This window comes from Haliaeetus leucocephalus, unplaced genomic scaffold (genome assembly GCF_000737465.1).
Source record: "Haliaeetus leucocephalus isolate CR32 unplaced genomic scaffold, Haliaeetus_leucocephalus-4.0 Scaffold730, whole genome shotgun sequence".
NCBI classification, from domain to species: Eukaryota; Metazoa; Chordata; class Aves; order Accipitriformes; family Accipitridae; genus Haliaeetus; species Haliaeetus leucocephalus.
Genome location: NW_010973166.1, coordinates 474,397 through 484,746, shown reverse-complemented (window position 1 = coordinate 484,746; position 10,350 = coordinate 474,397). Strand labels below are relative to the sequence as shown.

At 65.8% G+C, this 10,350-nt stretch overlaps 1 protein-coding gene across 1 annotated transcript; it reads left to right on the top strand.

The window, feature by feature from the left end:
• The first annotated feature begins 2,572 nt into the window (after positions 1-2,572).
• KIAA1614 (KIAA1614 ortholog) lies at positions 2,573-9,933 on the top strand. The gene is made up of 9 exons (XM_010580712.1): positions 2,573-3,203; positions 3,834-3,897; positions 5,175-5,333; positions 6,049-7,301; positions 7,387-7,477; positions 8,164-8,404; positions 8,927-9,039; positions 9,187-9,371; positions 9,740-9,933. The coding sequence occupies exons 1-9, from the start codon at positions 2,573-2,575 to the stop codon at positions 9,931-9,933; spliced, it is 2,931 nt and encodes a 976-aa protein (XP_010579014.1).
• The last annotated feature ends 417 nt before the right edge of the window (positions 9,934-10,350 follow it).

The window sequence follows — 10,350 nt, the reverse complement described above, 5'->3', positions numbered from 1 at the left end:
TCTCCAGCTCGTCTCTGGTCCAAGGTGTTGTCCTGCTTGCGCAGTGGGTGACCAGAGGCTGAGCAGCCCAACTCTGGTTAGTCTGGGGTCTGTGCTTTCATTTTGCTCTCTTAAATCTCTTCATCGTCTCTTGCAATCAATCTTCCTCCAGAAGAGAGCCCCACGCCTTGAAATCACTCTAAGCCTGTTGCTGCTCATGCCAGCCGCTTCCCGGAGGTTTAATCCTGGCCGCAGCTCCCTGGCCGTGGCAGGAGCCTGGCTGCCCTTGCTTTGGCACCTCGCTGGCCGGTTTGTCCCCAGCTTGATGGGGACAACATGTCCCAGGCACGTTTTACCTCCCCAGCCCGGGGCAGAGGAGCTGGGATCCATCTCTGGGACGGTGTGGAGGTAAGGATGGCTCCGGGCATTGCAGGGGAGGTCGGACCCCAGGGCTGGGCTACAGGGCGAGGAGGGTCTCTCTGCCCTGGGGTCTTCCACCCAAACCTGCCAGTGGTCCCCTCCTGCCTGGGAGCAGCTGGGGAAAGATGCTCGGTCTGTCCCCCGTGGAGCAAGGAGTCGTCTCCGCTGCCCGCTGTGAGTACAGCCAGCCCCATGGGGAAGGAAGCCTTAGGGCTCAGTTTTGGCCATGATGAGGGCTCTGGGGCCACTGGGGCGGCAGGGGACGTTTTAAGAAGATAAAAGTGATTTCTTGCTGCTCGTGCTGGCAGGGGCTGGCGTGGCTGGAGCCGGGAGGATTAAAACAATTTCATAATCCTGGTGATTTCCTTTTGATCGGGATTATGAAACCAATCACGAATATCAAAAGCTGCGGCTTAAAGCGGCAGCCGGAGCGGGGCTGGGATGTCTGTGGCCCCCACGGCACCCCTCCTGCCCCCCGGGGACAGCAGCCCCCGCACCTCCAGGTAAGCGCTGCCCACCCAGGACCCTTATCCTGCGTGATGAGTTTTGTGGGGTCTCTGGGGAGGAAGGCAGGGTCTTTTGGTGTGTGTGGGGAGCGGGTGGCTCCACAGGGTGCGTGTTGCATGCTGGGTTTAAGGATGACGATACGTGGATGCACCAAGCTCGGCTCCCACCATCCTTCTGCCTGAAGATGCTGGGTTGGCCCTGGCTTGCTGGGGGGTCCGGGCAGGATTTGGCCTCTGGGAAGGCAGGAAAAATTAGCAGGTCTGCAAGCGTGTGATGTTCACAGGAGGGTGCCTAGTCTGAAGGCTGTTAGAGACGACATCCCCCCACCCCTCTCTCTCCTTTTTGGGCCTCCTGAAGCCCCAGCCACTGGTGCGGGGCAGACCCCTCCGGCACTCAGCACCCTGGGGTGAGGTGCCCCCCCCAGCAGGCCCGCGGAGGTGGGCTGGCTTCGCTCCCCGCTCGCCTCCCAAACCCGCAGCCCAGACAAAGGACATTCCTGAGAGCCAGCCAAGGCAGACGGGCTTCCCTCTGTCCCGGCACGGGGTTTTTGGGTTCCCCCCTCCTGCAGGGTCCCCTCCGTCTCTCCCACACTCGGAAAGCGCCGTGGCCACGGTGGCGTTGCCATTTGGGACCACCCGCCAGCCGGCATGGGGGCAGGCGATTCGGCTTCGGGGCTGGGGCAGGATTTGGCGGGGTGCCCCGGCGTGTTTTGGGGGCGTGCAGAGGAGGAGGAGGAGGCTGGGGCGGGAGGCAGGGCTGGCCATGGCCCCACAGCCCAGCCAAGCAGCTGAGCTCGGGCTCGGCTGAAGGGGCTGGGATTTGCTGGTTTGTCCTTTCTTTTTTTTTTTTTAATTTTTTTTTTTTCCTCCCCTGCTTCCTTCCCTTCTTCCGCCTTCTTCTCCCTCTTCCCAGCCCTCTCCCGATGCTGCTCCAGGGGTAAGGACAGCCCTCGCCTCCCGCCTGCAGCCCTCTCCCACTGCCGCTCTACTCTGGGGCAGCGAGGGGCTGCGGCGAGCCGGGGGGCTGATGGGGCCCGGGTGGGTGTCCCGGGGATGCTCCTGCAGCCCTGGCCGTGGGGGAGGCTCCTCCAGGGGTACCAGCGGGGACGGGATGCTCCCGGTGGGGTGCAGGGGGGTGGCGGTACCTGGGTGCCACCGGGAACACGAGGCCGGTGCAGGACGAGCGACGCGTGTGACCCTGGGGGCTGGGGTGGAGCAGGGGGCTGGGGTGTGTGTGTGGTGGCACATTTGGCGAGTTGCAGCCGTGAGGGCTTTCTGTCCTGGGGAGTTTTGGGGCCTTGATTTGGCTCGGAAACTGCCGGTTCCCTCCAGGACATCTTGCTGGGTGCCCCAGGGCACCTGAAACAGCGCAGGCAGGCACCCGTGCTCCCGCTCCCCCCCCAGCTGCCTGATTTGGGGAACCACCGCTCCCCCATTCCCCCCGCTCCAGAGTGATGCTGGTCCAGTGCCAGTGCTCTGGGTTGGGGGGGCGGCCTCGTGCTGTGCCACGTCCCCATCCCCTTCTCCACGGTGGCGTCGCGTGCGTTTGTCCCCTGGGCGCAAGCATCACCCTGTCTGCAGAGCCTGGGGCAGCGCCGGGGAGGAGGAGGGGGAGGGCAACGAGGGGGGTCGCCCACCCTCCCCTGGGTTTTCTCCCCGCAGGGCGGATGGAGGGGGGCTCTCCCGCTGAGACGCGGCGGGTGCCGCGGCCCCCCAAGCAGCAGGGCCAGAGCGGCGGCCGAACCCCTGCGCTGCCGGAGCACCCCGAGGCCGCCCGTGGCCCCCACGCCATCCTGGAGAGCAAGGTGAAGGCGCTGAAGGAGAAGCGGGGGGGTGGCCGGCCGGGGACCCCCACGGCCGCCCCCGAGCGCGTCTCACCCAAGAAGCCCCGGCCCCGGCGGGGGAAGCCGGGATCGGACGCGGCGGCGGCGGAGCCGCGGGCTCAGCTCCGCACCTACCTGACGGACGGGCTGCTGGATGGCGGGGAGCCTGTGGCTGGTGGTCCCCAAGCCCCGGCACCCCGCGCCGGCACCCCGGGACTCTGGCGGGTGCCGGCACCCAAGGGAGACGTGCCGGGAGGCACCGAGCTCCCCCAGGATGAGGGCAGCGGGTCTCGCGGCTCTGCCTCCCCCCATGAGAGACCCCCCCTGGAAGAAGAGGCACGAAGCCCGCCGCAGGACGAGGGGGGTCCCTCTGTGTCCCCCACCTCAGCAGAGGGCTGGGAGAGGCTCTCGCTGGCCGAGAGGGTGGAGAGGAACCGGCGGCTGCTGCAGGAGGTGCTGGGCTTCGCCGCGCCCGGTGCGTATTTTGGGCAGGTGGTGGCCGTTTTGGTAGAGCCAGGGGGAGCAGGAAGGAAAAGCTTTGGGGGGGAAAGGGGGTCCTCGGTGCCGTCCTCCAGCTTGCCGCAGCTCTGTGCTGCTTCACACCCCAGGGCTGCCCCATTCCCTGCAGGTGCTGCATCCCCTTCGCTGGCAGCTGTAGGAGATGCCCGCAAACAAAATGGGGCCCTTCCTTCTTCACCGGGATGTTCTGGGCGCTGCCGGTCCCCTCCGGCGTCCTGGTGAGGAATTTCACTGCTAAAAGCAAGAGCAAGCAACCCGCTTTCTGGGGCACTCGAGGTCTGCAGCCGTCATCTTCCCTTTGCAAGCTGCTGCCAGAAAAGGGAATTAATTTCTCTTTTGAAAGCGTCTGCCCTAACAACCCCCCGGTCCCCATCCCTGCGGTCCCACCCCACGCCGGCTGCTGTTGCCCCACATCCCGCTCCTCTGGGGCCTCTCCAGAGCTGAGTGGTTGGGATAGTCCCGAAAAGGGTGTGGGTTAGCACAGGCTGAGCTGGGGGGCTGGGGGTACGAGGGGTGCTATTGAGGGGGACCAGGGTGGGGGCCGCAGTCCAACCAGGCTGATGCCTTTCCCTGTCCTGCGTTTCAGAGGTGCCGGCGAGCGATGGGGACTGGGACTCAGGGGTCTCGCTGCAGGACGCCGAGGGCTGCAGGTAGGTCAGTCCCAGCGTGACAGAGACGGACAATTCCCTTTTTTTCCCTCCCCAGTCTTGTATTTTAAATGCACCCCATCAAGCAGCACTGGGGCTCGGCAAGGCTCCGGGGAAGGGCTGTGGGGGCAGACCCCAGCGTGGCAGCCGGCGGGGGGGAGCGTGGATGGGCTCTGGCGATGCTTCGGTGCAAGCTGGGCAGGAGGGTCAGGCCGAGCCGGGTGTCCGTGTCGTGTTTGGGCATGGTGGGGGGTCCCTGCCAGCACCCCAGGGCGGGAAGGGAGCTGGGGAAGAAGATGGGAGAGAAATTTGCTCCAGGTGCTTAAGAGGATCGAGGCGGCAGGCGTGTGTAATCTTGTTGGACTAATGATAAACCTCAGAGGTACGGACTAAAAATACAGAGGTGGGATGGGCAGGTGAGCTGGGCGGCAGTGTGCAGGCTGGGGGCTGCGTGGGGGCTGCAAGTGAGTGGGGAAGACCCCCCTGTACTGTGGTTACTGGTTGTGCTCCGCTCTGGCGGCTGGGGTTGATCCGTGATGGCTGGGTGCAAGGCAGAGCCGGGGATGCTGCACTCCCTGTGAGCAGGGGCAGCCAAAACCTGGGGGGGGGGGGGCTGGATCCCCCGTGGAGCTGCACAGAGGGCTTTCCTGGGAGCTGGCGTGTGCCCACCCTCCTGCCGTGAAGAGGTTAAGGCCAGGCTCCCCGAAGTGACTGCCTGAGCTGATTATTTTAATCAGGGGGATTAGGGCCATGGCCAACAGGGAAGGCAGCACCGGAGCGGGGCTGTGCCCTCCCGTAGCTGACGGATCCCCCGCCCTGCAGCCGGTGGGGCAGGGGGGCCAGGGGGTGCCAGGGAAGACCCCCAGCAAGGAAAGGAAGGCAGCCGGGTCAGGGGCTCGTCCCAAACCTACCTGCATTCACAACGTTGTGGGATTTAAGCCAGTGGGGATTGGAGGCAACGCCTGCCTCAGTTTCCCCATCCACCTCCGGGATGCCTGTGGTGCAAAGCGCTGCCTCGGCTGAGCCGGTGCCCGAGCTGTGTGGGTGCTGAGCTTCCCCCAAAGCATCACCGGTGTGGGGTGCGATCCCCCCTCCTTCTGCCTGGCACCCGGGGGTAGAGGGGGCTCCTGCCCGGCTATCCCCCGGCGTGGCAGCCAGCCTATCCGTGAATGGAGGCCGGGCCCCGTTTTCTCTGGGCAGAGCAGCCTCATCGTCACTGTTAAACCACGTCTAATCCCTGTTATTTTTTCCTAATCCCCCTCCCCGCTGCGCGGCCGCAGGGCCTTTGTCCCCGGGCAGGAGCTGGAGCTGAGCCCGCGGCACGAGCAGGCCAAGCAGCTGCTGCAGCGCGCCCGCATGAAGGCTCGGACGAACCCCCTCCGCGCCAGCCACGACATCCTCCTCCTCACCGCTGCCGCCGCCGCCGTCCCGCACCCCAGGTCAGTGCCGGCTCCGTGGGCCGCATCCTGCCTCCCCCTCCCGCCCTGTCCCCTGCCACTGTGGCTCTCTCAGGGGCGCATCTGGATTTGGTGTGCGCGCAAAGTGTGCAAGCGTGTGTGCGGAGCGTGCATGCAGGCACGGACGTGTGTGCGGAGCGCGCACCCATGTGCGCAGAGCCAGGGTCCGACCTGCTGCGTGCAGCCTCGCACCCTCGCGTGAGCAGCGCTCTGCTCGCAGGAGCATCCCCCTGCCTGGGGATGCCTGAAGTCTCTGCAACGTAATATTTGGGGGGGAAGGTGTGTTTAATCGTGTTTTATGGCAGTGTGGAGGCATTAAGGGTGTGGTGTTTCCCAGCTGATGGGGAGCACCTCTCCGGGGGAGGCTGGCTGCTGGAAGGGGCTCATCATGTGTGCCGGGTCATGTGCAATTCGGTGTTCCTGGCCTGATTAACCTCACACTTCGGTGCCGGGCAAAGGCGATGGAGGTCGGGCTGTGGCAGCAGGGTATTGCCGCAGCCTCTTGTGATTTCAGCTTCGGGCAGCCTGGGCAGCGGGCTGGAGGGGAGCAGGGCTGTATGCCGCGGTGGAGCAGTGGGTGGACTTTCCTCCTGCCCCATCTTCTGCGCTGGGGTTTCCCCTTCCTGCCCTGCTTTTCTGAGGGAGCCGAGCAGCCCTCGCAGCTCGTCTGTGTCCATCTGTCTGTCCCCCACATCAGGGAGCCCAGCGGGAGGCCGAGCATCGCCCCGCGGGACGGCGGGAGCCTGAGCGACTCGTCGAGCGGGGAGTCGAGCTGCGGGCGGCCGCGGCGGCCCCGGGGACCCTCTCCGTCCCGCGTCCGCTTCGAGGACGAGTCGGCCCGCGACGCCGAGGTGCGGTACCTGGAGCGGCTGCAGCTGCGGCACCGGCGGGCGCTGGGCTCGGTGCTCTCCTCGACGGAGCTGGCTGGCGGCGGGCAGCCGGGGGACGGGGCCGGCCAGCCCAAAGCCCAGAGCGGTGACCTCGTGGTCGGGGGCAAGTGCAGCGCCTGTGGCTCCTTCCTCGGTGCCGCCGCCGCCAGCCGGGGTACGGACACCCCGGCGGCCACTGACGCGGCTGAAAGTAGCCCCGCGGCACAAGGAAGCATCCCAGGGGATAGCGGGGGGTCAAGCGCCACCCGGCTGGAGCCCAAAACCAGGGCTCTGGGCCCCCGGGGGTCCCCGCTGTGGATCCTCCCCTCCCGGCAGCGCATCCACACTGAGAAGATCAAGGAGACGTACATCGGGGACGTCACCTACATCGACGAGGTGGACTCGGCTCTGGAGAGCACCGACACTTCCGACGGCTGCCGGACAGACAGCGAGGAGGCAGGACCCCGCAGCCCCCACCCACGGGGGCACCGGGACCCCCGGGCTCGAGGGCACAAGGCCCCCCGTGCCGCCCCGCAGCCGGAGGCGAGGGCTGGGAAGGGGACATGCGCGGCCAGCGGTGGCCCCCGCGCAGAGGACGGGGGCTCGGGTGGTGCCACAAGCCGGACGGGGGCTGTTTGCCCCCCGCCGCTGGGGAGAGCCGGTAGCCGGGAGGACGGGGACCCCCACCAGCATTCGGGGGGCAACAAGGGGGTGGGAAACACCGCTCATCCCCCGCAGCAGCCTAGTGAGCCCCTGGACTCCTCCTTGCAGCCGGCGGCCAGCACCCCCATGCTGGGCACCCACCTCCCCGCTCCCCCTCCCACCAAAAAGGCTTGCTCCCAGGTGCCTTGCAGGAAAGCCCTCTTCTCCGGTGGCAGCCGCCGGGCATCGAGCCAAGGAGCCCGGGGCCCAGAGCCTGATGGTGGGAGCGCTGCACCCCCTCAGCCCGGGGGCACGGTGGGGCCGGAGGAGCGGCGGGGTCCCTGCAGCCCCAGGTGGCTCCCAGGGAGCCCCCTTCGTGCCTTGTCCACCAACAACTGCAACAACACCCACGGGCAGGACTCCCCGGGGACGGGCAGAGGTAAGAGACCCAAGCGCAGGGGTCCCCAGGGTTTGGGGGGGTGGGGTGTCCCTAACGAAGGGGGGTCATGACTGTCTTGCTGCAGTTACAGGGGCATCGTCACACCCCACCGCTGGCCCTGCACCCCAGGAGGCTGCTCATCCCCCCGGGGAAGCTGCCAGGAGCACGGCACACGGGTGAGTGAGAGCGAGGGGCTGCCGGCATCCTGCATCTGCGGTGGGAGCTGCATCCCTCAGCATCCCCCCGAGGCTTCCCGGTGGGACTCTTACCTTTTGGCACCAAAAACTTCCTAGAAACCACAATACGGGGGTGACATTTTGCATGTGTGTTCAAGTGGGTTTGGGGGAGCTGCACTGCACCCCGCATCTGGCTCCGCCGAGAGTGTTGCAGTAAATGTGATGGTGGGTGACCTTGGAGGTGTTTAGTTCAGGTCTTCCGTTTTGGGGAAAAGCAGCTGCTAAACACTGACAACCCCAGGGCTGCCTTGGGGCTCACCAAACACAAACCCACTGGACCCATGCCCGGGCGCAGCATGTCTCAACCTGGCAGGAGGGTTCAGAGGTGGCGCTGGGTCTTTCAAGCCCCTTAGCAGGATGCGATCCCTTCAGGCAGAGAGCAGGGGAGGTCTGAAAGGTGTTAAACCCTTGAAATTATGGGGAAAACGGGTAGGGAGTCCTTCAGGTAGCTTTGGCTCATGACACCGTCCCTTGCACGTGCTGGGTCACTGCTGCGGAGAGGCGACTGCGCCCCGATCTCACCATGCATCCCGATTTCACCGTGCCGCAGCTCTCAAGGCTGTGAAGGCGGGTGCAAGATGCACCCCCAGCCCTGTGGCAGTTGCCGGTTTTGTTCCCCATTCCAGGCATGTGGTGGATGAGCATCGTCCCTCTCCATCCAGGGAGCCGGGGCAGCCAGCAAGCCGCAAGGGCAGCAGTGCTTCGGTGTCAGGGCTGAAGAAGCTCCTGTGCAGCCTGAGCCAGAGCACCAAGCAGCGCCTGGGTCGCTTCCGCTGCTACAGCATGGAGCAGCTCCCGGCCCCCGGCAGCAACCCCCCGGATGGCCCCGGCATGAAGAAGTCGCCTTCTCTGCAGTCCCTGCGGCTGGTGAGCCAAAATGTACTCCCCCTGCAAGGGGACCGGGAAGGTCCCACAGGAGGAGGGGTGCTGGGCTGGGGTGAAGCATTCCTGAGCATTGCTTTATGGCCCCGGTGGTCCTGGGGGGTGGGTTGTGTGGGTGCATGTGCCATCCCAAAGCTGCCGGGTTTGAAAAGCCTGGAGCTGTAAGTGTGGAGTGGAAGGGGGAAAAGGGGAGTTGGAGGGTGGGTGAAAGAGCAGATTTGGGGAGGGGAGGTGGGGTAATTTGATTCGGGATCATGGCTCGTGTGTCCCAGCTAGCTGAGAAGTGAGGTGCCTCACCAAGAAACCCTGCTTCTTGGGTGGGTGTCCTGGCCTAGAGCAGGGGACACCAGCTTATCCCGCCTCAGCGGTGGTTTGGCGAGGGCTCTGGCGGGGGGACAAGGGGGGTGAGGAATGCCCCCCACTCCCTCGGCACGTCAGTGGGTGAAGGGCTGCGGAGCTGCACAACGTTGGCGGTTGTCCCCATCTCAACCGTATGCTTTTCCTCAGGTGTCGCCCTTCTGCCAGCCCCAAAAAGCCGTCTCTGTCCAGAGCCTGCACCCCTTCCTGGGCAAGGCACCCCGTGCTAGTGCCTACCTCCTGCCCCAGACCGCAGCTGACAGGTAGATGCCCAGGTGCTTCTGTGCCCAGTAAGGCTGTTTCGGGGTGCTCCGCCACACACAGTGGCTTGGTGCAGCCGGGGACCCCATCACCTGGTCCCCAGCATCTTCCTGGGGTCCCTGCTCACCCCATCTTCCCTCTCCCGGCAGGAAGGGGAGTTCAGGACCGCGGCGCTCGCTGAGCGTGGAGGACATCGGGGTCCCCGGCCGGCTGCGTGCGGTGGGGCGTGTGGTGGAGGTCTTCCCCGATGGAACCAGCCAGCTGGAGCTGCAGCGACCCCCCCACGGCGCCTTCGGGTTTTGCGTCACCTCTGGGCACGGCCGGCCTGACACGGGTACGGTGGGGTTGTCCCAAAGTGTCACATGAACCTTTGGGGAGGCACGGCATGGCCCCTCCGCGGTGGCTCTTGTCCCATTCCAGAAGCGAGCTTGGAGACGGGTGGAGGGGGCTGCTCCATCCCCGCTGAGCCCCAGAGGGGTGACGGTGGACATGGGGACGCTATCACGTGCAGCTTTGGCCGCGCACAGTCCCATGTGTCCATCAGTCCTTGGCTTGGGGCACGCAGCCTGTCCCAAAAGCCATTTACAGTGAAGTTGTTGCTGTGCATGGGCCCAGTGTGCAGCCCCCGGGTACCCCTAGGGGGCACAGCCCCGGCCATGGGGTGCAGGATGGGGGGCTCACCTGCCCCGTCCCTCTCCACAGGTGTCTACGTGCAGGAGATGACGGACGCCGGCACGGCCAAGCTGTACGCGGGGCTCCTGGGCGTGGGGGACGAGATCCTGCAGGTCAATGGGGTGGCCGTCTCGGGGCTGGGGCTGGCCCGTATCCGTGAGCTGCTGCTCCAGGCAGACACCCTGTCCCTCCGCGTGCTCAGGCACCGACCGGCACCCCGGTAGCCCTGGCACAGCTCCCGGGAAGCCCAGTGGGAGGAGGATGACGGCGTCCTGGGATGCTGCAGGATGGTGTGGCATGGACCAAGCTGCCCCGCGGTGCCAGGACCTGCCCCACTCCAGTGCAGTACTTGGCTACCTGCTGCGGTGGGGGCAGGCGGGTTTCCCAGTCCCCCCCAGGAGCCAGAGTGGGACCAAGGACCCCCCCACAGTGTCTAGAGTCTTCAGGAGCTGCCCCAAGTGTGGGGACAGGGGACAGCCCAGCTGTGTCATCCAGCCAGTGGGGGTCTGTCCTGCTGGGCACTGGGGTGGCCAGCATGGGGATGCCCCATCCCCGCATCCCCAGGAGATGTGGCGTTCCCTGCCACCGCTGAAAACCTGTGCCTGCGGGCTGGTGGGTTTCTTTTAAATTATTTCAAACTG